Source organism: Molossus molossus, unplaced genomic scaffold, assembly GCF_014108415.1.
Source record: "Molossus molossus isolate mMolMol1 unplaced genomic scaffold, mMolMol1.p scaffold_m16_p_1, whole genome shotgun sequence".
NCBI lineage: Eukaryota > Metazoa > Chordata > Mammalia > Chiroptera > Molossidae > Molossus > Molossus molossus.
This window is the reverse complement of record NW_023425344.1, coordinates 193,315,494-193,342,383: the sequence shown is the minus strand read 5'-3', so window position 1 is coordinate 193,342,383 and position 26,890 is coordinate 193,315,494. Positions and strand designations below refer to the sequence as shown.

The window sequence follows — 26,890 nt, the reverse complement described above, 5'->3', positions numbered from 1 at the left end:
AATAAACTATCTCATGTACTCACAACTGTAAACCTACTTTTGCTTCACCCTGTATATAGAAAAATGATTAATTCTTAAAGGAAACCTAGTTTACTTATATAGAAGTGTCCTTATCTATAAAATAAAAATAATAGTTTTTATCTTATAGGGTTGTAGTAAGGATTATTTAAGGTAATGCATATAAAGTACATACTAGCTGTTGGTATATAAAAGATAACACTGCCCGGCCAGTGTGGCTCAGTGGTTGAGCGTCAACCTATGCACCAAGACATTGCCGGTTTGATTCCCAGTCAGGGCACATGCCCAGGTTGTGGGCCCAATCCCCAGTAGGGGGCATGCAGGAGGTGGCCGTTGGATGTTCTCCCTTATCGATGTCTCTGTCTCTTCCTTCCTCTCTCTCTAAAATCAATAAAGACAAAAATTGTTAAAAAAAAAAAAAGATAATACACTTTCCCCAACTGCTTTATTAAAAAAGAAATTCAAGTTTATTGTAGACCACATAGAAATACAGGAAACAAAATAATTAAAAATTCTAGCAGATAGAGACAGAGACCACTGTTAACATTTAGGTACATATCAGAAGATAATGCATTTTCCTTCCCTCTTATTGCTCTTTCTCAGTGACCCAAAACCTCCTTGCTCCTCCGTGTTTCTGCTACTTCCAGCCCTTCTAATGAATTTACTCTGTTAAAGGATCTACATACCAGATGTCATCCTTATCCTTGGTGACTTCTCTGCTGTATTAGACTTTGTCAACCAATCTTCTTCTCTTGGCTTCCGTGACAGTTTACCTTCCTGGTTCTCCTCATGACTCATTAAGACCACTTTCCTTCTTACTCCTGGTTTCTGGTCCCTGCTGTCTTTTTTCTCCCTTGGCGCCATCCTCTGTGTAGATGACTGCTGAGTGTGGTTCTGTGCAGCACTTCTAATCACCCACAGGTCAGCTCCACTTGACTGTTCTCCGGCATCTCTGATTCAGCCTGTTGTTGGCTCTCCCAAGCATGTCCTCTTCTGGTTCCTCTCAGGCTGGTAACTTGGGATCTTTCTTCTCCTTTTCATTAATCCCTTCTCTCAACAATTCCATTTAGTCTGCTGTCTTCTCTGTGTATGTAATAAAATGCACAATGCCTAGCCTGGCTCTCAAAGCTATCGGAGATGCCCCCAAGTCTAAGTTTCTATGTGACCCTTACTACTGTACCCTTTACTGAACTCCTCCCTGTTATTCATCCCTGATCCATGTGTTCCTGACCCTGAGCCTTTGCTGATACTCTATCCTTGGCCTCGATCTCTTCTTTTCCATACTTGCTTTAAGAGCAGATTCTGCTCAAATGCACTTCTTTGAAGCCCTGCCCACCCCCAAGCTAGAAGTAACCATTCCTTCTTTTTTAATTCCTTCTCTTCCGATCTTGCATGGTACTTATTTGTGCCTTTGTCTTCACTCTCCTCATACACTGTTACCTAAACAAATTGAGAACAGTTGATATATTTCTACTCCCTAATCGTAAAGATGAGGAAACTGAGTTCCAGGAGACTGTCCAGTTTGCAGCCACCTAGCTACTAAATCGAAGATTAAAATCCAAATCCCCTTTCTTTCTTACAGCTGCATAGTACTCCATTGTGTATATGTACCACCGCTTTTTTATCCATTTGTCTACTGATGGACATTTGGGCTGTTACCAGATTTTAGCTATTGTAAATAGTGCTGCTACGAACATGGGGGTACATATATTCTTTCTGATTGGTGTTTCAGATTTCTTAGGGTATATTCCTAGAAGTGGGATCACTGGGTGAAATGGCAGTTCCATTTTTAATTTTTTGAGGTAACACCATATTGTTTTCCATAGTGGCTGCACCAGTCTGCATTCCCACCAGCAGTGTACTAGAGTCCCCTTTTCTCCACACCCTTGCCGACACTTGTTGTTTGATGATTTGTTGATGGCAGCCATTCTGACAGGTGTGAGGTGATACCTCATTGTTGTTTTAATTTGCATCTCTCTGATGTTGAGCATTTCTTCATATGTCTCTTAGCCATTTGTATGTCCTGTTTGGAAAGGTGTCTATTATCCTTTGAGACAACACGGAGGGACCTGGAAAGTATTATCCTAAGTGAAACAAGCCAAACAGAGAAAGACAAATATCATATGATCTCACTTATTTGTGGAATATAATGAACATAACAATCTGAGTAATGGGGTAGTCCCAGAGACGTGGAAGTGGGGTACAGACTAACAATCCCCAGAAGAGGGGGTGGTGGGAGAGAGGGAAACCACAGAACTTATATGCATGTATGCGTGAACAGTGGACATGGACAACAAAGCTGGGGACAGGGTGGGGAAGGAGAAGAAGGGGGGAATCAGTGGGGGAAAAAGGAGAAACATCTGTAACAAAAATAAATTAATTAATTTTAAAAAAATGCAAATCCCCTAATTCTCAAACCAGCCTCCTCCTTTACATGGATTTATTTAGCACTAAAAAGTTCCTACTAATTGCCAGGCATTTTTCTAAGCACTTTACAAATTTGAACTCATTTAGTTCCCAGTTTATAGATTAGGAGATTCAATGCAAACTCAAGTAGTCTGGTTCCAGAGTCGATGCTTTAATCACTGTACCAGCCTATTCTTCTCTGTGAGAGGGGAGCCGGGATTATGAGTCATGGGATGCTAAGGGTAATTATTTTATGTAATTACTATCGGTATTTATATTAGTATATTATTTTTATTAGAATGTTGTTATTAATGATGCTGTTATTATTATACATGGGCACTCTTTTGATCAGTTTACATGAATTATTTATTTCCTCTTCCCAACAGCCTCAAAAGATAGATGCTGCTATCATCATCTTACTCACTTTATAGGTAATTTTAACCAAGGTTTACAGGGAGAGAAAATACCTTCCCAAGTTACATAGTAATGACCAAGCTAGAATCGGAATCCTGGAAGTCTGGATCTGACATCTCAGCCCCTAACCAATGTGCTAAACACTCTCTTTGCTTCTTAGTAGCACTGACTGACTCATTAGGAAATCAGAATTCTTACCTGTCTTACCTGTTTGTTTCAGCATCCTCCTCTATGGAGGACAGGGGCCAAAACAGTACCTGGCTCACAGGGAATTTTAAGTTCATTTGACAAACACTGATCCAAGGGAGCTCTTCTCCCTTTTCACTGCTTTGCATTTCATGAAGTCTTTCATTTGATGAAACTTAAGCAATAGCTGAATTTCATGCCTACCTGTTTTGAATTGCTCATTCATCAGTTTCAGCTGGTGTATGAATAGCTCTCACCTTAACAGCTGAATGAGGGGGGTCAGCACTCCCCTCAGAGGCACACAGGTGCCATCTAGTGATAGAGAAGAGAAACACAAATTATTCAAGTAAAACACCTTGGTGGGTTTTTTTTGTTTTGTGGTCTTTTAGGAACACGTTGCAATGAAAAATAGGGATGTTAATACCAAAGTTTTTAGTAGGTTACTTAATGTGTTATAAATTCAGCTAATACGTTTTTATTGTCAAATCATACACTTTTAGAATGAAATTAGGTTCTTGAGCATTGCGTCTTTAAAAAATTTTGGCATTACAGGGAGTCTCATTTTATTGATTTTTATTTTTCTTGTTCTGAATTATAGTTACTGAGGCTAATAAAAACCTCATTGTTAAAACTGGATATAATTAACAGTGAACTAATTTGTTGTGCCCATCTGCTTGCTGTTTCTAATGCTAGTCCTCAAACTCTTCCATATTTCCTTCTTATGAAACAATCTGCTGTTCTTTCATCAGGGAAGAAATCTATTAAGTTATTTTCCAAAGCATTTATCATCAGGTTCTTTGTAGCAGATGAGATCTTATTAAATGAATATGGAAGATGTAGATGAAGGTGGATTTGACGCTGAGAGGGTTATATACCATGTGACATGGTCGCCCAAACGGCAAACATTCTTAGTGGCCATAAACACAGACACAGAGCATTGTCATACATGCCAGTCAGACTCACACGAAACCCTGTGTCTGCTCTATGCATTAGGGAATATTAATGAGGACAGAGAGTAGTTAGAACTCAACTTCAGTATTTGTTCATTGCTAATTTGCTGATATTCTGGATTCTAGACATCTTTGATACTCATTTGACTTCACAAAGATGATTCTCAAATTTAAGTGCACCATATTTTTGGTAGTACTTTTTATCTTCTCCCAGACAACTTTACTCACATAATAACAACAATGACATTGTGTGTGTACTAATTATAGGAACTGCAAAAATATTTAATATGTACTAATCATAGGAACGAATTATTAAGTAAAAAATACTTAATAGGCATGATTTCATTTAATACTTTGAAAATTCCTCTAAGGGATTATATTTTCTATTTTCCGAAGGCAAATAAATGAGGTTAAGAAACTTACTCAAGACCATATAATTAGTGAATAATACAGAGGATTCATTTACCAGTCTTTTGGGAGATTAAAATTAAAAGCAAAATTATGTTTTTCTAATCCTTGAGTCTTTTATACAGTGCTGATTTTTTAAGAGACACTTGATAATTGTTCATTTGATACCTGTGAACTCTTTCTTGACCAACCAGACTTCTGGTTCTGATGTCTCCTTATATAAAACAAACTCAAGTAGAAGAGCTAGTGGTGAGAGTGAATCAGAAAGGAAGGAACTGAGGCAAGTCCTGGAGCCAGAGGAATGAAGATAAAAGGAAGAGCCATTGCAGTGTCTCAAGAAGATCATTTTTTTGGCCCAAAGTTGACTCCCTAATAAGGACAGACATGTTAATTTAGCTAGGACCACGATTTTGTTAACCTAAGCTGACACTCCATAGTTACAAATAAAAACATTTCAAGTCAGATTTCTGTTCAATCAATTTAAACTTTCTTGACCCTTCATCTTTATATATTGCTAAATCTTTAAGCATCTTCAACCATAAATCCAAACACTACCTATGTAAACCATCAACCCTGGGACCATTAAGAGTTAACCCTACTGAGGAGTGTTTTTTATTTTTTTATTTTTATTTTTTTTTTATTTTTTAATCCTCATCGGAGGACATTTTTCCATTTTTTGTACAGACAGAGTGGGAGGGAGAGAGAGGAAGAGACAGAGAGGGAAACATCGATGTGAAAGGGACACATCGAGTGGCTGCCACCCGCACGACCAACCAGGGCCGGGGACAAACTGCAACCGAGGCACATGCCCTTAGCGGGAACCGAACCCGGGTCTCTCCAGACGGCAGGCGGACGCTCTAACCGCTGAGCCAAACCGGCCAGGGCGAGGAGTGTTTTTTATACCCCTTGTGTTGAGTTTTGAAGAAACTGGGACCAACTTTCTCCTCTCTGTCTCTTTCTCCTTCTCCTTCCCTTGCTTGGTTTTGAGAAGGCCTGCATCATTCTTTGTGGCTGCTCTTCCTGACTCTGCTGTTTTTCCCTAAACCACACAGTCCAACTCTGCTGAGTCTCTGTAACCAAGCACCACATCTGTGGCGATGCTTAATTCAAGAAGAGCTGCAACAGACGTGGGGACTGGTTCCTGTGGCCCTTCAGTGTTGATCCTGGGTCTCTGCTTCGTCCCTGATGCGTTAGAGGGTCTTGGCAGAACTGAGAGTTTTGGGGTTTGTGCTGCTTCAGCTGAGGCAAATTATTTGTGCATTTAACTATATTTAATATATTGTTTCTAATTTTTTTTTTTTACTCTGTATCTTTAGTTTTGTTAATAGTGTAGCTATTCTCGGTTTTCTTTTTCCGTTAATAATTCTTATAGCCTGACACTGCTCATCTCAACATGAGGGCTCTGGTCCCTGGGTTCCCCCTTAAATGTACAGACAGTACATGAAATCAAGTTTCTAACAAATTGGTTAACAAGAATAAACCAGGTTGTTCTGTGGTCTCTGGATTAACAAACCAAAATCATATAGTGACTGGATTTTGAGATTGGCATCATATGTTTTAAAACCAAAGAGGAGCACATGGCACATGCATGGGGCCCACTGCTCAGCTTGGCCCTCATCCTGGCACTTCTTATTCTTTACAACAAGATTTTTTTGTTGTTGTTGTTAATCCTCACTAGAGGATATTTTTCCATTGATTTTCTAGATAGAGTGGAAGGGAGGGAAGGACACACACACACACACACACACACACATTGATTGGCCAGAGATCGAACCTGCAACCCAGGCCTGGAATTCCTTGACCTGGAATCAAACGTGGTTGGGGTCGTGTGGGTGGCAGCCAGTCGATGTGTCTTTCTCACATTGACATTTCTCTCTCTCTTCCTCCCTATCTGAAGATGAATGCAAAAAATGTCCTCGGGTAAGGATAAGAAAATAAAATATTTTTATTTTGAAATTCATTTTAAGGAAGCAAACTTGCTGTGACAAAGGCACTTGCATTTGTGTAAATGGAAAGGCCCTGTACTGTCATATTCACAAGTATTTGGTTCAGCTTTGTATGACATTAGACATGCTGCTTACTCCCTTTTTACCAGTTTTTTAAAAATGGGGAATAACATTTTATAAAGTTTTGTGATATTCAAGGTAATATATCTGAGTTTTCCTACCTTTCTATTTGGAAAAAACAAATTTTCTAAGTTACATAATTTTTTTGTGTGTTTTTAATTTTATCAAAACAAATAGAAATAAAATGTTTATGTTTTAGGAAATTCTTTAAATGGATTTTAATATTAAATATTGGAATATATTAATCAATTTCTAAAATATTTATACAAACTCTTAAATTACCTTGGAGAGTTTAATAAACTTAACATTTGATTTTTGGATTTTTTAAAATGTTTAAATTCACTCTAGAATTTTTTTTTTAAGTCCTTTTTCACATCAGCTATATCTATTAAAGAGGATTGTTTTTCTACTTCTGGATAACATACCAGAAGGCAGTGAAATCTGTATCTTGAAGAAATATCTGCACCCCTGTGTTCATTGCAGCGTTATTCACAATAGACAAGATATGGAAGCAACCTAAATGTCTATCAACTGGTGAATGGATAAAGCAAATGTGGCAGACACACACACACAGGAATATTATTGAACCTTAGAAAGAATGAAATCTTGCCTTTTGCATAGCATCAATGAATCTAGAAGACATTATGCTAAGTAAAATAATCCGGACACAGAAAAACAATTACTGTATGATCTCACTTACATATGGGATCTAATATAGTTGAACTTACAGAAACAGAGTAGAATGAATGATGGGTACCAGGCATTGGAAGGTGGGGGAAATGGGATGAGAAAGAAGGTCGAAGGCTACAGCGTTTCAGTTATGTAAGAAAAAGTTTTGGAGATCTAATGTATAGCATAAGGACTGTAATTATACTTATTCTTTTGTATACTTGAAATTTGCTAAGAGTGTAGGTCTTAAGTGTTTTTACCACACATACACACAAGAAAATGGTAACTATATGAGATGGTGGATATGTTAATTAGCTTGATTGTAGTGGTTATTTCACAATGTATATGTATATCAAACATCAAGCTGTACACCTTAAGAATATACAACTTTTATTTGTCAACTATATCTTATAAAGCTAGGGAGAAAAAGAAATACTTTATTTCTGAATATTTATTTTTGCCCTAAGCGAGCACTCTAGAGTTATAAATGGTTACACTTAAATTATTTATATCATTAAACTTCTTGTATATTTTCTAAAGTATATCATTTACATTTTATAATCATTTATTTCTCAAAGGCCAGAATTGTTGTTATTTTAATATTTATGGGACAGACTTTAATTTTTAGATTGTGATAGTTACTGAATACCAATAGAGGGAGCTCCAACTCATCTTTCTTGGTACATTTAGATCTCAACTTGAAAAGAGGTTTGTGGAAGGACGTGCTTAAGAAATAAATAACACATGGTCCTAAAGATTTTCAAACATACTAATGGATAACAATTGTAATTCTCCTTAACTTTGAGGGGGAAAACATCTGACTTTGATTTTCATACTTCTAATAAACTACCCTCAAATAACTAAACAAAAACTCCTACGTGGTATAACTTCTTATAAGTGATTTATTGCACAACCCAAGTCTTTTAAAATCAAGAATCTATCTCTGCTCAGTTGAGGAGGAGGAAGAATAGTGTTAGTAATGTTATTGTTTGAAGTGAGGTTAAGCAAAGTAAGTTTTTAAGTAAGTGGTAGATAGTCACAATAGCAATGCATGCTAAGGTGAGTTGCCGAGTCATTGTATAGGATAGGGAGAAAGAAAAATTTCATTTTACTTAGAACTGGTATTCATTCAGAAAATTTAAAAACCAAAATCTAGAAAGGTTCTAGAACCTTTGCTTGTATCCAGATGGCTGGACCTAATTATTACCTGTTGATTTCTTTATAGACCCCAGAAGAAAATATCACGTGAGGCTGCTGGCTTACAATAATATAGAAGATGGCTATCAGGCAGATCAGACAGTCAGCACCCCAGGATGTGTGTGTAAGTAAGAGTTCCGGTAGCTTGTTTCACTATGTATGTCTCACACTCCTTTTTCTCTAAATTTAAGTCTCATTACTACTTGGAAGCCTTAGTAGTATGATTACTTTATATTCTCCATGGTGCCTAAGGTAGTAAAGTACCTGCTCAGTAAATATTTAAGTGAGCTGTACGGAATGATAAGAACCTATTTTACTTTTGCATGCAAAAGACCATAAGAAATTTAACTGGGAAAAATAACCCAGAATACCTACATATACTGAGTTTTCTTTCGTCTGCCCTAACCTTAAGGCTAATTATTTCCTTCCAGTTACTGTTCAGTTTTATCGTTACTAAAAGCTGTTTGATCTTCTTGCTACTCACGTGGGTATTGGTCTAGTTTTAAGTCCATTGCTGGCTTTGTGAATTCCTTTGGCTGGTAGCTTGACTTCTCTATGCTTCTGTTTTACAATAAAAGTATTGATGATATTTGACTCCTAATGTAACTCATGGAAGAGTTGCTCAGGTTTGAAAGATATATCTCTGGACCACTACAAACCTCTCGAGGAAGAAACACCTAAGGTCGAATTGTCGGGTGGGGTGTTACGATTTTACCATTTTCCACTTTCTACGATAAACGTTATGCCGTGCAGTAAATTAACATTGTCTTTTTCAATAGCTGTTCGTGATCGCATGGTTCCTCCTCCACCACCACCCCACCATCTCTATGCGAAGGCTAACACCTCATCTTCCATCTTCCTGCACTGGAGGAGGCCTGCATTCACCACTGCACAAATTATTAACTACACCATTCGCTGTAACCCTGTGGGCCTGCAGAATGCTTCTTTGGTTCTGTACCTCCAAACGTATGTAGCTTCTATCAGTGGTTGTTTTCTTTGCTCCCCTTCCCAATCACACTTCTTACCGTCAGGCTAGCTGGAGCTTCTTCAGCTGTAAGCATTTGTCAGGACTTATCTTACTTAGTAAATGCCTGAAGATTTTGCATCTTGACCATATTCAATTCTGACACTGTATTTTTTGACACTTGATATCTGTAAGTGATTTTTTTGTTTTGTTTTGTTTCTCCAGCCTCATGCAGATAGGTTAGGCAAGAAGCTATTTTTACTTTCTCATGGCTAAAGAAAAGCATGTTTAAAGAAAGAAACAAAAGCTCATTTTCCTGTGGCATCAAAAAATAAAGCTAGTTATTCTGTTTTTAGATTATAAGTAAAAAGATGCCTATCACTTTGATTTAAAAGTATAATTTGACTTCTAACATTTCATGGGGAATCCCCTGTATTGGGACATGTGTAGGCAATTTGTAGGCATATTTTTATAGGATAATACCAATTATAGTATGCAATAGTCAAATTAGATTGTTCTTTTAGTTGTTAAAAAAAGCTTACTATGCTCCTGCTACCTGTATTGATTGGAAGTACTGACAATCTTTGAGGAACAATGTGCTAACAGCATTAATAACTTCATTGCTCATTCTTACAGATCAGAAACTCACATGTTAGTTCAAGGTCTGGAACCAAACACCAAATATGAATTTGCTGTCCGACTGCATGTGGATCAACTTTCCAGTCCCTGGAGCCCCGTCGTCTACCACTCTACACTTCCAGAAGGTAAAGAAGGCAGCTCCCTTATGGGTTTTATCTAAATGTATAAAAAATATATGTGTCACTTTGAAGAGGATACTACCCTGGTTGCCACCTACCAGTCAATGTGTATGTATTTGTTTTGTTTTGTTTTTTACCTTTTAAGATTTCTTTTCCTTTATTAAATTTATTTTTCCCCTCTCAGTATATGTATTGCACAAGCAAATGGACTTAAATCAGGTGTGCTACTCAAAGCTGTACCAAACTCATTATAAATGTAAATAAGTGAATAATGTATGTTAGGAGCCCACATGAGAACCTATATCTGTATGTAGCTGCATACTGTGCTCAGTGCATAGAAATGATGCCTGATTGAGCAGCAGTTCTACAGCTTACCTGTGGCTCTAGATAAGATATTTTATGCCTCTAAAACTTGCATTTTCTTTTCTCTAGAATGAGAGTGATGGACTAGATGATCTGTGAGGACCTCCATTTTAATTAAGCCAAAAGAAAGACAGGACATTTATTTCAGTGAGCAGGGGCTTCTTTGCCATGGTTTTGACAATATTTCATATGCTAGGTGGTGCCAAAAACCAGCTCTTCACACTTTTAGCTCATATTAAAAATGAGGTCAGTTAAAATCTCAAGACCTGCCCTGGCCAGCTTGGCTCAGCAGTGAGAGCGTCGACCTGCGGTCCAGAGAGTCCCAGGTTCAGTTCCTGCTAAGGGCATGTATCTCAGTTGCAATTTTTCCCCAGCCCTGGTTGGGTCGTGCAGGAGGCAGCCACTCGACATGTCCCTTTCACATCGATGTTTCTCTCTCTCTCTCTTCCTCCCACTCTATCTGAACAAAAAAATTTAAAAATGTCCTTGGGTGAGGATAAAAAAAAAAAAAAGAAAAAAAAATATTTGAAGACCTTACTACTTTTTGCAGATGTAAATTATTACTGTAATTTACTTTAAACTCACCAATCTACAACTTTGTGGAGAATAACGGAATGTTTCTGGTCTCAGAAGTGTTTTCTTCAGTGGCTTTCTAGATCAGATTGAATATATAGTCTATACATTTTAAGAAGAAATGTAGTTTAGATTCAGTACTTCATGAGCAGGTGCTACTGGTGGGACTGTAAACCTCTCTAGTGATCCGTGTGACAAAACCAAGTCAAGAGCCTTACAACCTCTGACTTAGTAATTCCCCATCTAGGGAGCTACCATCTCCTTTATATTTTTTAAATGTTTTGAACATTAAAAAGTAAAGTTAGCTTTCAGGGGGAAAAAAAGTTAATATTTGACTATTACCACTAATAATCAGTAAGAGCATGTGATTTTCAGATGTTTTTATAGTGGTTTCTAGTTTTTCAAACTTTTTTCTATGCCTGTCATTCTATTAGCCAGGTATTTGAGTGTGTGTGACCACTTTATCCTAGTAATACTGTGTTTTCTCCACATGTGCACAGCACCAGCAGGCCCACCTGTTGGAGTAAAAGTGACGCTGATAGAGGATGACACTGCTCTGGTTTCTTGGAAACCCCCTGATGGGCCAGAGACAGTTGTGACACGCTATACTATCTTATACGCGTCGCGGAAGGCCTGGATTGCAGGAGAGTGGCAGGTCCTACACAGAGAAGGTAAATATGATCATCAATTACCACAGAGAATGAAGAGTCAGATTGTTAATGATAAGGAAACGAAGGGAAAGAGGGACCTAGAGTTTGTTTTGAATTTATATTTATGAAGTTACAGATTACTAAGGATTTTGGTTTTACTCAAAGAGCATTGGGAAGCCATGGACCTGTTTGAAGCCTGAGTCCAGGATTCACATTTCAGAGAGAGCACGCTACCTTGTGAATGGAAGGGTTTGGTTGAGGAGAAGTGGGAAGGAAGGGTAATGCAGAGAGACTGGGAAGTAATTGTAATGGTCCAGGAAAGAGGTTATAAACCTGGATTAGGGTAGTGAGGCTTGAGATGGAAAGGATCGGATGGTTGAAAGACATTATTAAGGAGGTAAAATCAGTAGGATTTGGCAGCTTAAGAAGGAAGGGGAGAGGTAAGGGAAGACAGATAGTTGTAGGTAATTACTAGATTTCTGGTCGTGGTGTGCCTTGCACTGGAGTAGCAAACACTGGGAGGAGGACCTGGTTAGGGAGACCTTTGTACCGCTACTAAAATGGCCCACTTGCAAATAAATTGACCCATATGAATATTAGGGTCCACCTACATACAGTATAAAGTTGATTAGGACTTACCATCACTGAATTTGATTTTTAACGAATTTTTTTTAGCTGAATAAAATTATTCTAGCCCTGGCCGGTTTGGCTCAGCAGTTAGAGCGTCGGCCTGCGGTCTGGAGAGACCCGGGTTCGGTTCCCGCTAAGGGCACGTACCTCGGTTGCAGTTTGTCCCCGGCCCTGGTTGGTCGTGCGGGTGGCAGCCGCTCGATGTGTTCCTTTCACGTCGATGTTTCTCTCTCTCTCTGTTCCTCTCTCTCCCTCCCACTCTACCTGAACAGAAAATGGAAGAATGTCCTCGGGTGAGGATAAAAAAAAAAAAAAAAAAAAAATTATTCTAAAACTCTTTAACATTCTTACTGTATGCTTTTATCATTATCTCCTTTAAAATTTTTTGAATCTTTCATTTGAACAAGCCCTGCATGCCAGTGTTTAGATGGCCTGTCATCATATAAATATTAAAACGTCATTATTTTGGCACTTTCTTAATTCAGACGTGCCTGCTGGGAAAAAAAGTTTGCCAAGCAATTAAAAGCTTAAGAAGGACTTCAAGAAGAAAATTTGTTGGTCATCCATATATTCTAAACACTTTACAGTGCTAGGCACTTCCACATACATTTTGCCTTTTAAGGGGACTATTTACCCAAATAAGAGAATAAACTTCAAAGATACTATGTGGATGGCTGGGCTGGTGTAGCTGAGTTGGTTGAGCATTGTGCTCTACACCAGATCATTGGTTCAGTTCCCAGTTAGGACACATGCCTGGGTTGCTGGCTCGATCTCCAGTAGGGGGCAAGCAGGAGGCAGCTAGTTGATGTTTTTCTCTCTTCAGTGTTTCTATCTTTCTCCCCCTCTCCCTTCCTCTCTCTCTAAAAGTCAATAAAAATATATTTAAAACAAGATACTAGGTGGATGTAATAAACTCTATGCAATTGTACAATGAACAGATGGTAACCTGAGCTAGAGTTTTGATAGTCATATATTCATGTTTTTCATTAAGTGGAAGCCCCGCTAAGTAATGATTTCCTAGTCACTGAAGAGATGTGAAAGTAAAAAGTACCTGCCAGCAGTACAATTTTATATGTGTATCAATTATCTGTTGCTGCCTAATAAACCACTCTAAATCTTATCCACTTCACCTGCGAGTCAGCAGTTTGGCCTGGGATCAGCTGGGCAGTTCATTTGGTCTCTCCTCAGGTTGTTCATATGGAGGCTATAAGTCATCTCACAGTTTCAGCAGAGTGTGAGTAGTTTAAAAACAGCAGGAGAGAGTTCTAACACCAGGGTGAAAGGGAGGAAACCCCACGTACAAAGCTGTGCAAGGCTCTGCTTCCATCACATTTACTGATGTCCACAGGGCAAAGCCAGTCATGTAGGCACGCCCAGAGTTAGTGTGGCAGAAGACTGCCTACTACGTATGTGGATAGATGGACCTATAATTTATTTGGGGCTATTAGTCTTACAATCTGTCATAATAGTCTTAAGATGTGTAATTCACTTTTACTTACTTATTTCCAAAATGATTTCTTGATACAACAGTTGACCAAATGACGCATCTGATTTAATGAGGTATTTTATAGAATTTTAGCTCTGGCTGGTGTGGCTCAGTTGGGTGGGTGTTGTCCTGTGTACTTAAAGGTTGCTGGTTCAATTCCCAGTCAGGGCACATGCCCAGGTTGTTTTGCTCTCACATCGATGTTTCTTTCTCTCTCTCTCTCTCTCTCTCTCTTTCTCTCTCTCTCTCTGTCTCTCTCTCTCCCTCCCTCCCCCCTCCCTCCCTCTTTCTCTCCCCCTCCCTCTTTTCCTTTCTCTCTCTCCAAAAATCAATTTTTAAAAATCTTAAAAAAAAAGGAATTTTAATCACATGAGCACATACATATATCCATTAGCTCTTCATTTGTACCTGCCTAAAAAGAAACTATTTTGTTTTGGTAAAAGTGTAGGGAAAATATGGGGAATAAAAGAGGGAGAGAGAGTATCAATATAACTTTCCTCTGTATCTGTTAATCTTTTATACATATTGTGTTTATGTATATTTACATGTATAATTAACTCAAATATTGATTGCCAAGTGGAATAAGAATTTTTTTCATTAGTGAAAACATTTAAAAAATGTTCCTGGTGTCGATATTTGTGGCTAAAATTGTACATGCTAAAATGGTTGAGCAGAAATGTAATATAAAAGTATTCTTGTGTGTATTTTAAAGAATCAGAAATTACAGCCTTTACACAACACAGACTATTCAGTTATTTTAAAATCTAAAAGGCACTACTGTATAGGAAATCATGCTATACTACAGCAGTTCCTGCACTCTGTTCCTCATAGTGTGTGTTTCCCAAGATCGTAAAGGTGCCCCTCTTCAAAAAAATAAAGTTCCATGATTAAATAAATTTGAGAAACACCATATGCTATTCCATATGCTATTAGAGATTCACCCTGGATATTAAAGCCCTTTCCTAAAGACATCCATTAACTCAAGATTTGCCAAATAAATTGGACTACTAATAGTGGGAATATAGTTGATTGATCAAATGAATTCTTATTGAATGATTACTATGTAACAGGCTCTTTTCTAGGCATTGGTAATACCACAATGAACAGTGTTCCTTCTCCATTGTAGTTTACATCTTAGGAAACACACAAGCAAATATAAAAATATTCAGGTAGTGTCATAAGTGCTGTAAAGAAAACTACAGTAAGGGGAAGGACAAAGTGATGGAGGTAGTAAGGTAAGTTCTTTTGGAAGAAATGACATCTGAGCAGAGCCATGAGGATGTCTGGGGAAGTGCAAAGGCCCTGAGACAGAAGTGTGCTTCTCATGTTAAAGGAGCAAGAAGAAGGCAGGGGAGGCTAGAATGGAGGGAAGAGCAGACGGGGAAGTGAACGGGGGTTGGACAGGGATGATAAAGTAACCAAGGGCAGGTGTTGTAGACCAGATTTGTGGACCACAGATCTTATTTTAAGAGAGAAGGAAGACGTGGGAGTTGATCAGATTTACATTTTAAAAGGATTACTCTGGCAGCCACCTGAAAAAGTGATTCTAAGGAGGTGAGAGTAAAAGTTAGAGACTTTAATATTATTTAGTGTCCATGTGAAAATTAATGGGGGTTTGGACAGAGGTGATAATGGGTAAGATAATGAGAAACAATTAAAACATAATTTGAAAGAACAGCCTACTAGATCTGTTGCAGATTGATGTGTTAAAAAAAAAAGGCTCCCTGGCTGGTTTGCTCAGCGGTTAGAGCGTCGGCCCTCGTACCAATGAGTCACGGATTTGATTCCAGTCAGGGGGCATGTACCTCGGTTGCAGTTTGTCCCCAGCCCTGGTCGTGGTTGTGCATGAGGCAACCAGGAGATGTTTCTCTCTCTCTCTCTCTCTCTCTCTCTCTCTCCCTCTCTCCCTCCCTCCCTCCCTTCCTCCCTCTATCTGAAGATAAATAGAAAAATATCCTCAGGTGAGAATTTCTTTAAAAAGGCAAAATTGGTGGGGAAAATAAAAGATTTGGTCTTGAACATGTTTAATTTGAAATGCTTCTTAGATGTCCAAGTAAAGAGGTTGAGCAAACGGGGAAGATTAAGTTTGTGGGACTAGTGGTATAACTTAGAGGTCATTGAGGTGTAGGTGATCTTGAAGACTGGAACTGGTGCTGTACACCTGAAACTAATACAAATAATATTGAATGTACACTGTAATTGAAAAATTTTTAAACGGGGCAAAAAGATTGTGAAACGAAAAAAATCACTTAAAGAATGCGGACAGAAGATAGAAAGGGGCACTTCTCCAAATTGGAAATCTGACCCGTTGCTTTTACTTTTTTTAAAATATGTTTTTACTGATTTTTTTTTTTTTTTAAGAGAGCAAGGAAGGGAGAGAGAGATAGAAACATCAGTGTGAGTTATACATCCATTGGCTACCTCCTGCACGCCCCCTACTGGGGATCAAGCCCACAACCCAAGCATGTGTCCTGACAGTGAATCGAACCAGGGTCTCTCAGTCCATGGGACGATGCTCAATCCACTGAGCCACACTGGCCAGGCTGTATTTACATTTTAAATGAACACTCCTTTGGTAACAAATAGCTTATATTTTCATATAAATTCAGTTGACATTTACTGAGAAATACCTTGTACAAGGCATTACGCTAGCTGTTCATTCATATTGCACTGTTCAAATATGAAAGAAATTGGCTGTCCTCCAGAGAGGAAAGAGGAGGGGAGGTCAGAAGTAAGGAAGAAGACTTCATTGAGTATATACACTTGTGTCAGATATTTGCCAGTGTTAGTTTATATATTCTTTATAGTAATTACATGAGGTGGGGATTATTGCCCCTGTGAGGAAAGTAAAGTTCAGTAATGTGCCCGAGGTCACAAATTACTTGGTTGGTCATGTGCCAGCATTTGGTCAACATTGATACAGCACTGAGCCTATTACACTGTCTGGTTTGGGAAGCTCCTAGTCTGGTAAAGATTCAGACACAGATTAAAGGCAATAGACTGAAGTAATCACACTAAGATTGAGCCAGTCTGCTGAGAATATAGGGACAGCCAGCTCATCTTAATATTTGGGAACTGCTTTGAGTGTGCTTGTAGGGGAACCAGAATCACCTGGTTTCTTTTTTGGTCTTGGGGAAGGAGGGCATGCATGTACACAAACACACTCAGCTTGTAACATTTAAATGAAATGAAAAGCCTTTTAATTTCAGGTAGTGATTAGTACTTGCCAAGCACATTTTAAAATGAGATGTAAAGTATTTTGTGATAAGATGGGGAGCTTGATTTATTTATATGTCTGTTTGTGAAGAAATTGAAATGTTCTTTCTTTTAGCTGATTATGACATGTCATAATACATCTTTGTTTTTCAATTCACCTGCCTAAAAACATGGGAAGAGTGGAAAGGCTCTTCCTGCTTCTAAATATGGGCCAGTTTGTTTATTTAACAGTTGTGTACTCAAGTAGCTCACACAGTCTTCGGGCCAAGTTGAAACCATAGAATATAAAAACAAGCTGTTTTTGGCTCCTCACATTGCCACTTGGTTCAGCTGCCTCACACATGTGATCCGCAGCAGTGGCCTCTGAATCATGTCCTCAGCTCTAAGATCACCCCGCATTGCACTCGCATAATGAAATATACTCTTTCAAGTGCATTAGAGTAGCTCTGGCCTGAAGGTGACTGCCACAAGCTATTGTAAGCTCTTTGAAGCTGTTGTAAGGATGTCCTGAGTCAGGGGAAAATGAGATGAAATCACTTTAGGGAAGCAAGGTTCCCCTGTGAATATCCACCCACAAATGCCATGATGGAACAACTTGGTTGAATTCTATTACTCCTGCTTTCTTAACATTAGGATTAATTCCTAGGGTGAGAGTCCCTTTTGTAAGAAAAATACTTCAGGCCCTGGCCAGTTTGGCTCAGCGGTTAGAGCGTCGGCCTGCGGTCCAGAGAGACCCGGGTTCGGTTCCCGCTAAGGGAACGTACTTCGGTTGCAGTTTGTCCCCGGCCCTGGTTGGTCGTGTGGGTGGCAGCCACTCGATGTGTCCCTTCACGTCGATGTTTCTCTCTCTCTCTCTCCCTCCCACTCTATCTGTACAAAAAATGGAAAAATATCCTCGGGTGAGGATTAAAAAAAAAGAGAAAGAAAGAAAGAAAAAAAGAAAAATACTTCAGTGCGATGGCAGAATGAGAGCAGAAAGACTCCTCAAGAAATAGCAGTGCCCTGGCCGGTGTGGCTCAGTTGGTTGGGTGTCGTCCTGTGCACCCAAGGGTTGCTGATTCAGTTCCTGGTCAGGACACATGCCCAGCTTTTGGGCTCAGTTCCCAGTGGGGCTGTGTGGGAGGCAGCTGATCAATGTTTCTCTTTCATATGCATGTTTCTCTCTCTCTCTCTCTCTCTCTCTCTCTCTCTCTCTCTCTCTCTCTCTCTCCCCTCTCCCTTCCTCTCTCTCTGAAATTCAGTTTTAAAAAATCTTAAAACAACAACAAAAGAAATAGCAGTGCCCAAATAGAAATCCTTTTTAGCAGTCATGCCAATAGAGAAAGTATCTTTTGGTACCAAATGTCATATATAAATTCAAGTGAAGATTACTTTTAGAGAGAAGCTGATGCTAGACAGATTGGTGGTGGTAATTTTGATAGTTAATCTGAGCTTTCTTGTTTACATTCAAGAAATCTTAATGATTAAGAGGGTGAAAAATATTTTCATATTTTCAAAACTAATTGTGTTGTTTCTAACTTAAAAAGTAAGGTCAAGAAGGGGTCATTGGGGAGGGAGAAAGGGGGGCATCTGTAACTATTTTTTCAATAGTAAAAAAATAAAAGTAAGCTCAAACACATTCTCCTTGGAGCATGCCCACTTCAATCTCCTTTTCGAGTGAATTTTATTTCTTCTAAACTCTAAGGGTTCCCACGAGATAACCAGGGCGGCAGTGGGCAGCAGCAGCTCGTGCCAGGCTAACCCCTTGAACCTGTCCCCAAGGCCTCGCCTTTTCTCTGACTCTCCAGTGAGCTAAAAGCAGCCCCACTTAGGCTGTCTCCTGCTGCTGCTTCTGTCCTAAGCCTGTCCTGTTTCACTGTCCTCAACCTTAACAGATGTCCTCTCAGCCCTGGCCAGTTTGGCTCAGCAGTTAGAACGTCAGCCCGAGGACCAAAGGTTCCTGGCCCTGGTCAGGGTTCTGCCGGAGACAAGCAATTGATGTGTCTGTCTCACGCCAATGTTTTTTTCTCTCTCCCTCACTCTATCTGAAGATAAATGAGAAAAAAGTGTCCTCAGGTGAGGGTTGAAAATAAATAATTAAATAAAAATAAAGGTACTCTCAAAATTAAAAAAAAAAAAAAGGTCAAGATCATCTGTCACAGCAATTACCATAAGTAGTTTAAACATTTCTAAAGGAAGAAAAAGATTCTCACATTGGATTTTTTTTTTTTTTTTAAATCCTCACTGAGGATATTTTTCCATATATCTTCTGATAGAGCGAGAGGGAGGGCGAAAAAAAGAAACATTGATGTGAGAGAGACACATTGATTGGTTGCCTCCCGCAGGACCCTGACCAGATTTGGGGACCAAACTGAAACCAAGGTACATGCCCTTGACTGGAATCGAACCCATGACTCTTTGGTCTGAAGATCGATGCTCTAACCACTGAGCAAAACTGGCCAGGGCTCACATTGAATTTTTAAAATCTAATTATAGTTGTTGAATCTGTGTTGCTTATACCCTTCTCTCCCTACTGACATCTGAAATATTTCATAATAAAATGTTTTTAATGCTGTTTGTATCCATACCTATGTAAAGAGTAAAACATTAGATACATATGTATATATAAAAACATTTAAAAATATATATCATATATAAAACACATATACTTGTAAAAAACATATATATATAAAAAAAGACATGCTACTCCTCAGAACTACTTCTAAAACAAAATTATAGAGAATTATGTAGGAGAAGTGTGCATGGTATACTATTAAGTGAAAACTCTAAGAGAATAACACACCTAGTAAATATGTACTCACACGCGTATGGTGCAGACACACATACAGATAAACCCAACGTTACCTGTGGGAGATTGTTGTTGTATTTATAGTTAGCTTTATTTTTCCAAATGTTCTACAATGAACATGTGTTACTTTTATCATCAGAAAAATATGTTAAAAATAAACCATCATGATTGTATGGTTAAAAGAATGAGTAAAAGATAAAGTTTACTTAACTCATCATTGATGTATTTTTTTTTTAACAGGGGCAATCACCATGGCTTTGTTGGAAAACCTGGTGGCAGGAAATGTGTACATTGTCAAGATATCTGCATCCAACGAGGTGGGGGAAGGACCCTTTTCCAATTCTGTGGAGCTGGCAGTGCTTCCAAAGGAAACTTCTGAATCAAATCAGAGGCCCAAGCGTTTAGACTCTGCTGATGCCAAAGGTCGGTATACTGTCACAGTCACTGATTTTTCTTAAGAAAAAGAAACTGCAGACATATTTTTCAGCTCCCTGCACTTTATTTCCACTCCTGCAAGGGCCACGTGCTGAAACCTGCACTCAGTCCCTCGGCTTGCTGCAGTGAGGTGTGAGGCTGTGGAGCTGCATGGCTCTGCTCCACTCTCCTGGAAGAAGACAGGCCCACCTCAGAATTGACTGCAGTGTGCAGACCGCTGTGCCCCGTTGGTTCTTTTCCCAGCTGGTCAGCCACCAGGACAGATGAGCCACACCACCCTGAACTGATGGGAGTAGGCTTCCTGGGAGGTTTCAAACTTGGAATAGTATGGTTTTCATTAAGAGTTTTCACCACAGAAAAACACCCTTTCCAGAGAGAAAGTTGTTTCTCTCAAGAAAAGCAATTGGGGCTCTGGCGGGTTTGGCTCAGCCTGCGGACCAGAGTCCCTGGTTCAGTTCCCGCTAAGGGCACGTACCTCGGTTGCAGTTTGTCCCCGGCCCGGTTGGGGTCATGTGGGTGGCAACCAGTCAATGTGTCTCTTTCACATTGGTGTTTCTTTCTCTCTCTTCCTCCCTCCCTCCCTCCCTCCCTCCCGTTCTATCTGAAGATAAATGCAAAAAGTGTCCTTGTGTGAGGATTTAAAAAAAGAAAGAAAGAAAAGCAGTTGGGGAAAATATCTTTAAAGAGCCACCCTTACTCCACTCAGGGCAGTGGTCCTGTTGGAAGGAAACCAGGCCCACTGTGGTGCAGGGCGAGACACCTCCCTTTCCTCCCCTCTGTGGGAGTGGGCCTCTGTGTGTGGTGGTGGGGGGACAGGGGGTGCAGCTTTAAATAGAGGAAATGCCTGCTGAACTCGGGACAGAATTAAGGATTCATAGCTCCTCGGAGGATAGTCATTCAGTGGGGTGTGTTTGTGTTTGTTTGTGAGAGAGAATGAATGCATGAGAAAGACACCCAGGAAAGGAGAGAGGAAAAAAACAAAAGGACAGGGCAGCTCGATTTTAAGTACAGGATGCAGGTAGCCACAGTAGCTACCCTATCATCAGGAAAGAGAGAGCAAGGCTTATATTCACAACTCAAATATGTTGCTACTCAAAGTGTCTAGGGACCGGTCGCATGAGTCTCACCAAAGAGCTTGTAATACATGTAGATCCCTGGCCAGTTGCTCAGTGGTTAGAGAATCAGCCTGTGGACTGAAGGGTCACAGGTTCGATTCCAGTCAAGGGCCCATACCTGGGTTGCAGGTTCCATCCCTGGCCCCGGTCCAGGTCATGTGGGAGGCAGTCAATCAATGTGTCTCTCTCACATGGATGTTTCTCTTTTTTTCCTCTTTCTCTCTCTCGTGCTACCCCCTTCCCTCCGTCCCTACCTCCCACTGTATCTAAAAAAATCAATGGAAAAATATCCTTGGGTGAGGATTAAAAAAAAAAAAAAGTTTTCCTATGAGAGGAAGGAAAAATTACAGAAAAGCAAATATCTGTCTGAGAATTATGATAAATGGAATCATGGATTTTTTTTTTTTATTGATTCTGAGTAAATGTGTTTCCCCTTCAAGTTTATTCAGGCTATTACCATCTGGACCAAAAATCAATGACTGGCATTGCTGTAGGCGTCGGCATAGCCTTGACCTGCATCCTCATCTGTGTTCTCATCTTGATATACCGAAGTAAAGCCAGGTGTGTTTCCACTGCTAGAGATGTTGAGGTGGTTAAAAAACACTTAAACAGCAACCACAAGAAGCAAATTGAAACCAAGTACTTTTTAGAGTAATTGGGATTTTCCGCTTTAAAGTCATGTATTATTATTACTTGAGTTCTTACAGCTATGAGATATATGCACTTTGGAAGATTACTTTCTTGCCATTTGAAAAATTTACTATGTCAATAAAATGTTCTTAAATGAAGACCTAGTTTCTTCATTTCCTTAGTATTTTGAGAAACACAAAGTATATTCTTTAGTTTAAAAAAATGACACACTTAATCTGATATATCTGTTGATTGAGATATATCTTACTGTCTAGAGTATTTTCACATTTTTAAGTAGCCTGAAAAGCCTGAGTCACTGACAGCTCCTCCTGCACCAGCACAGAACAGGTGGTTGGGAATCTCCGGACATGGATTAGAACAAATGTAGTAACTACGGATTGATTTTCCGTGAACTCTGTCAGGCAATCTCATCTGTAGTTCGACTTCAGTTAATTTCTCAACATTCAATAACTTGTCTGTTTCTAACCTTTTACATAGTTTGGCTTTTGCGTTCATTTACTTTCTTAAGATTATTTTGTAAATTTTAAAGAAAAGCAAAGTCAAATACATACCATTTTTGGGTAATGCCATCACTATACTCCCTCCATTTGCCTAGGTTGTTCAGAGTTTATATGTGTTCGGTACTTGACTAGGAAAACATATTATGATAATGGAAAGTAGTGCTAATGTATTTTTGGATATTGAACTGGCTTAGTTTTACTGTCCAGATTTCTCTCTTTAAGAATTTTTTAATGAGCCCTGGCCAGTTTGGCTCAGCGGATAGAGCATCGGCCTGCGGTCCGGAGAGACCTGGGTTCGGTTCCCGCTAAGGGCATGTACTTCGATTGCAGTTTGTCCCCGACCCTGGTTGGTCGTGCGGGTGGCAGCCACTCGATGTGTCCCTTTCACATCGATGTTTCTCTCTCTCTCTCCCTTCCACTCTCTCCCTCCCACTCTATCTGTACAAAAAATGGAAAAATATCCTTGGGTGAGGATAAAAAAAAAAAAGAATTTTTTAATGAAATCTTTATGTAGTGTTTTACTGATGCCTGTATTTTGAAGAAGTGCTCCTGTATATTTGCCATCATTAATTGGCAAGTTAGTGTGACAGTCTGCAGGCCTGAAAGAGAACATGTAAATTAAAAACTGTAATTTATGCATAAATTATAAATAACAGTAATAAAAACAGTTTGTAAATATTACGATTTTTTTAAAGGTTTGTAAAAACTATATGTATGCAAATATTGGGACAAAAAGAAATAAAAAAGTGTCCTTAAATCGAACATTTTCAGCAGTGAGTTGGAGTTGAAATATCACACTCAGTTTCTAAAGATATTTGAGAAGCAAACATTAAAGAACTTCACTGTGTGCAAAGTTGTGATTATAGGCCGAATTTGGTACATTTGCCTGTATCTCCTATGAAATTAGATTTCCTTTTACTGCAATATTTCAGGAAATCGTCTGCTTCCAAGACAGCACAGAATGGAACTCAGCCATTATCTCGTGCCAATGCCTCCCCAGCAGGTGGACATGAAATAGGGAAGAGCCTGGAAGGGACTCTGGAAAATGAAGACTCCTTAATGCCAATGATGATGCCCAACACCTTCATTGATGCAAAGGTACTCTGAGCTCGGAGACTGATTTGCTGTATAATTCTTCCTTACGTTCATCTTCCCTTCACGTGTAAAGTTTACTTACCAAAAAATTACATGTTGAATGTATTATATCCATACTCCACCCAATGAAATGTGAAACAATTTTACCCAGATACTTCCTTACACAAAATATTTGGAGAGAAGAAGATAGGGATATATAAAACAATAAAATGGAACCAGGTAGGAAACATAATATAGTCTCATTTTGTCTTTTTATGATTACTAAATATAATTTATTTCATGTGATTTTTAAAAAAGAATAAAAGACGAAAGAGATGTAGGGAAAAAAGAAGGTGGCATTAATTCAATTAGATGGGGTTCTATGGAACTAAGATGTCTAAAATAAGAACACCAGGGTTATAAATTTATATTTATGATAAATTGAATTGCCCTGTATTTAGTGGGTGGACAGTTTTTTACTAATTCATTGTATTCTTAGTTTGGTTGATTTTATTATTACTTTTTTTTTTTTTTTTTATTCTCACCTGAGGACACTTTTCTATTTTTTGTTCAGATAGAGTGGGAGGGAGAGAGAGGAAGAGAGAGAGAAACATCGACGTGAAAGGGACACATCGAGTGGCTGCCTCCCGCATGACCTAACCAGGGCCAGGGACAAACTGCAACCGAGGTATGTGCCCTTGGCGGGAACCGAACTCGGGTCTCTCTGGACTGAAGGCTATGCTCTAACCGCTGAGCCAAATGGGCCAGGGCTGATTTTTATAACAAACACAATTTACTTGTATCTAGCCCAGGGCTATATTATGGGTAAATAATAATGAATTGACTTTTTGGTATTCCTGTTGTCCTTTTTGTTTGCAACTTAATTTAGTTCTATTTGCTGAGACAAACAGTCCATTAAAATTAATCTAGAACATTAGAACCTACACCTTTTGAAAATGCATAAAAAGTACTAAAATGCACCGTGGTTCTGTTATTACTAACTTGGAACTAGACGTGAGAAAGGATGGGGGAGAAGCAGAGTGGGGAGGAAGACATGGAGAAAAAGCAGGAGAATCCAGAGTGAAGGGGGCAGAGTAGAGTGGAGGCCTGGAGAGAAGTCATTTTGGAGGACAGACATCTCCATTCTCTTGGGTTAGTCTAAGAGTTGATCCCTCATCTATAGCCGTAAGTGGGCCCATTTTTTTTTTCCTTCTCAGCTGTTTTTAAATTTTTCAACCATGTGGAAAGGTTAAAAGAATAATGTAACGGCCCAGCCAGTGTGGTTCAGTGGTTGAATGTTAACCCATGTACCAGAAGATTGCCAGTTCGATTCCCAATCAGGGCACATGCCCAGGTTGTGGGCAAAATCCCCAGTGGGGGGCATGCAGGAAGCGGCCAATCAATGTTCTCATTGATGTTTCTATCTCTCTCTCCCTCTCACTTCCTCTCTCTCTCAAAATCAATAAAGAAAAAAAAATTTTTTTTTAAGAATGTAATGAATGCAAAAATAGTTGTCAGTATCTTGTCTTCTATATCTCTCTATATTTTTGTTTTCTGTATCATTTGCAAATAAGTTTTAGAATTACTCTACTTCGCCCCAAATACTTTATTTAGGATATATATAAAGCTCTCCTAAGGATAAACCTAATACATCTTTTTTATCACTAACAACTACCCTAAATTTGTTGTATGCTGCTGTGTAAAAGAAGACCTAGAATATATGTGATTGTTTTCTTTTTTCTTAACATTTAAAAATTTTATGTACTACTTGTGATAAACTGAAATATATACTATTTACATTTTCCCCTTTTCTTTCTCCAGGGAGGAACTGACTTGATCATTAATAGCTATGGTCCTATAATTAAAAACAACTCTAAGAAAAAATGGCGTTTTTTCCAGGATTCTAAGAAGATAAAAGTTGAGCAGGTATCCCACCGAAATGAGGAAAATCTTTGCCGACCTACAGTATATGAAATAGTAATTAAAAAGAGAGGAAAGTGTAAATGAATGCTTTAATTTTCATGTTCTTTCTGGGTGTTAATTTATTAATTTGGGGCATGACTCCATGGAAGGCCGTGGGGAGTGATCACTGAAAAGACAATAGTAATTAGAACTGTGGTTTTCAGTGGGGAATGGAGGGCAATGGAGAAAGGGATGGGGTAGGAGTGTGCATCCAAATCACTGAAGACGCTCTTGACACTTCAGTTACCCCAGTAATTCTTATGTGCTCCCAATCCTTGGTGAGAAACCACTCTCCTAGACAGTCCCTTCTTGATAATGACCTTTCATCCATTCAAACAGTTTGCTATCTCAGAATAGATAGAATATGTAAAATCAGATTTACTATGTTTCAGAAGTATTTTGTCATCACTGATGGTGTTTTATGTATTTTTGCCTAGCCTCAAAGAAGATTTACTCAATCAGTCTGCTTTTACCAGCCAGGCACGACTGTATTAATTAGTGATGAAGACTCCCCCAGCTCCCCAGGTCAGACATCCAGCTTCCCAAGACCCTTTGGTGTTGCAGCTGATACTGAGCATTCAGCCAATAGTGAAGGCAGCCACGAGACCGGGGATTCTGGAAGGTTTTCCCATGAGTCCAATGATGAAATACACCTGTCTTCTGTTATAAGCACCACACCCCTGACCTCTGATTCCTTCACTGGCAGTGATTCAGGTGGGGATCCCTCCACGAGGAAGTGTCAAGACCCTGCTGTGTCGTCAGATGCTGAGCAAACTTCCTCTTCAGTTCTGCAGCCACCGTCTGTGCTAAGCTTTGATAAAAATGATTTCCCAATTTAGACAGCCATGTTCAGGTATTCTCACCTTTAATTCTGTTCGAAGGACAATGAACAGGGAGCCAAAGCCTTTTGTGAAAATCTTGATGTCTTATTGGGTATTTCAGCTTTTTTTGAATGTGTTTTCTTTTATTTTTAAGCTCACATATTTTGAATGTTTTATTGTCAGCAATGTGAAAAGACAGTCAAGATATTTGACTGGATTATAAGAATATATCACTGGAGCAAAGGGAAGACTTTTGAAAGCCCCTTTGCTAACTATCTACCTCAGTTTGCCAGATGGCACACTTAGAAGATAACTTTGTTACCTCGTTCGTTGTGCTAGTTTATCTCAGCTACATAACCAATGATACTTCCTAGTAGCATTTTGTTTTCATTGCTGTATGTGTAATGTGTGTGATCAAAGGAGTCATATAGGTAGATGAGTAAGAATGTTTATCTGAAGCTCTGATTTTTTTTTAACTATGACATCTGCATGAATTTTATAATTTAATACCTCTCACTGTGAAGACTGTTATACCACTGAGAAGATAAAAAGTGCGACTATTGATTTTAGTGAATGACCAAGACAAAAGG

At 39.0% G+C, this 26,890-nt stretch overlaps 1 protein-coding gene across 1 annotated transcript in view; it reads left to right on the top strand.

The window, feature by feature from the left end:
• The window catches only part of PRTG (protogenin), a 137,618-nt gene extending 111,300 nt beyond the window's left edge, over nucleotides 1–26,318 (top strand). Inside the window, exons 12-20 of the mRNA XM_036268399.1 lie at nucleotides 8,343–8,438; nucleotides 9,094–9,280; nucleotides 9,915–10,042; nucleotides 11,473–11,643; nucleotides 19,983–20,165; nucleotides 21,733–21,853; nucleotides 23,376–23,541; nucleotides 25,339–25,443; nucleotides 25,917–26,318. Of these exons, the coding sequence (XP_036124292.1) occupies nucleotides 8,343–8,438; nucleotides 9,094–9,280; nucleotides 9,915–10,042; nucleotides 11,473–11,643; nucleotides 19,983–20,165; nucleotides 21,733–21,853; nucleotides 23,376–23,541; nucleotides 25,339–25,443; nucleotides 25,917–26,318 (1,559 nt within the window). The remainder of the gene's footprint in view (nucleotides 1–8,342; nucleotides 8,439–9,093; nucleotides 9,281–9,914; nucleotides 10,043–11,472; nucleotides 11,644–19,982; nucleotides 20,166–21,732; nucleotides 21,854–23,375; nucleotides 23,542–25,338; nucleotides 25,444–25,916) is intronic.
• Nucleotides 26,319–26,890: the final 572 nt, after the last annotated feature.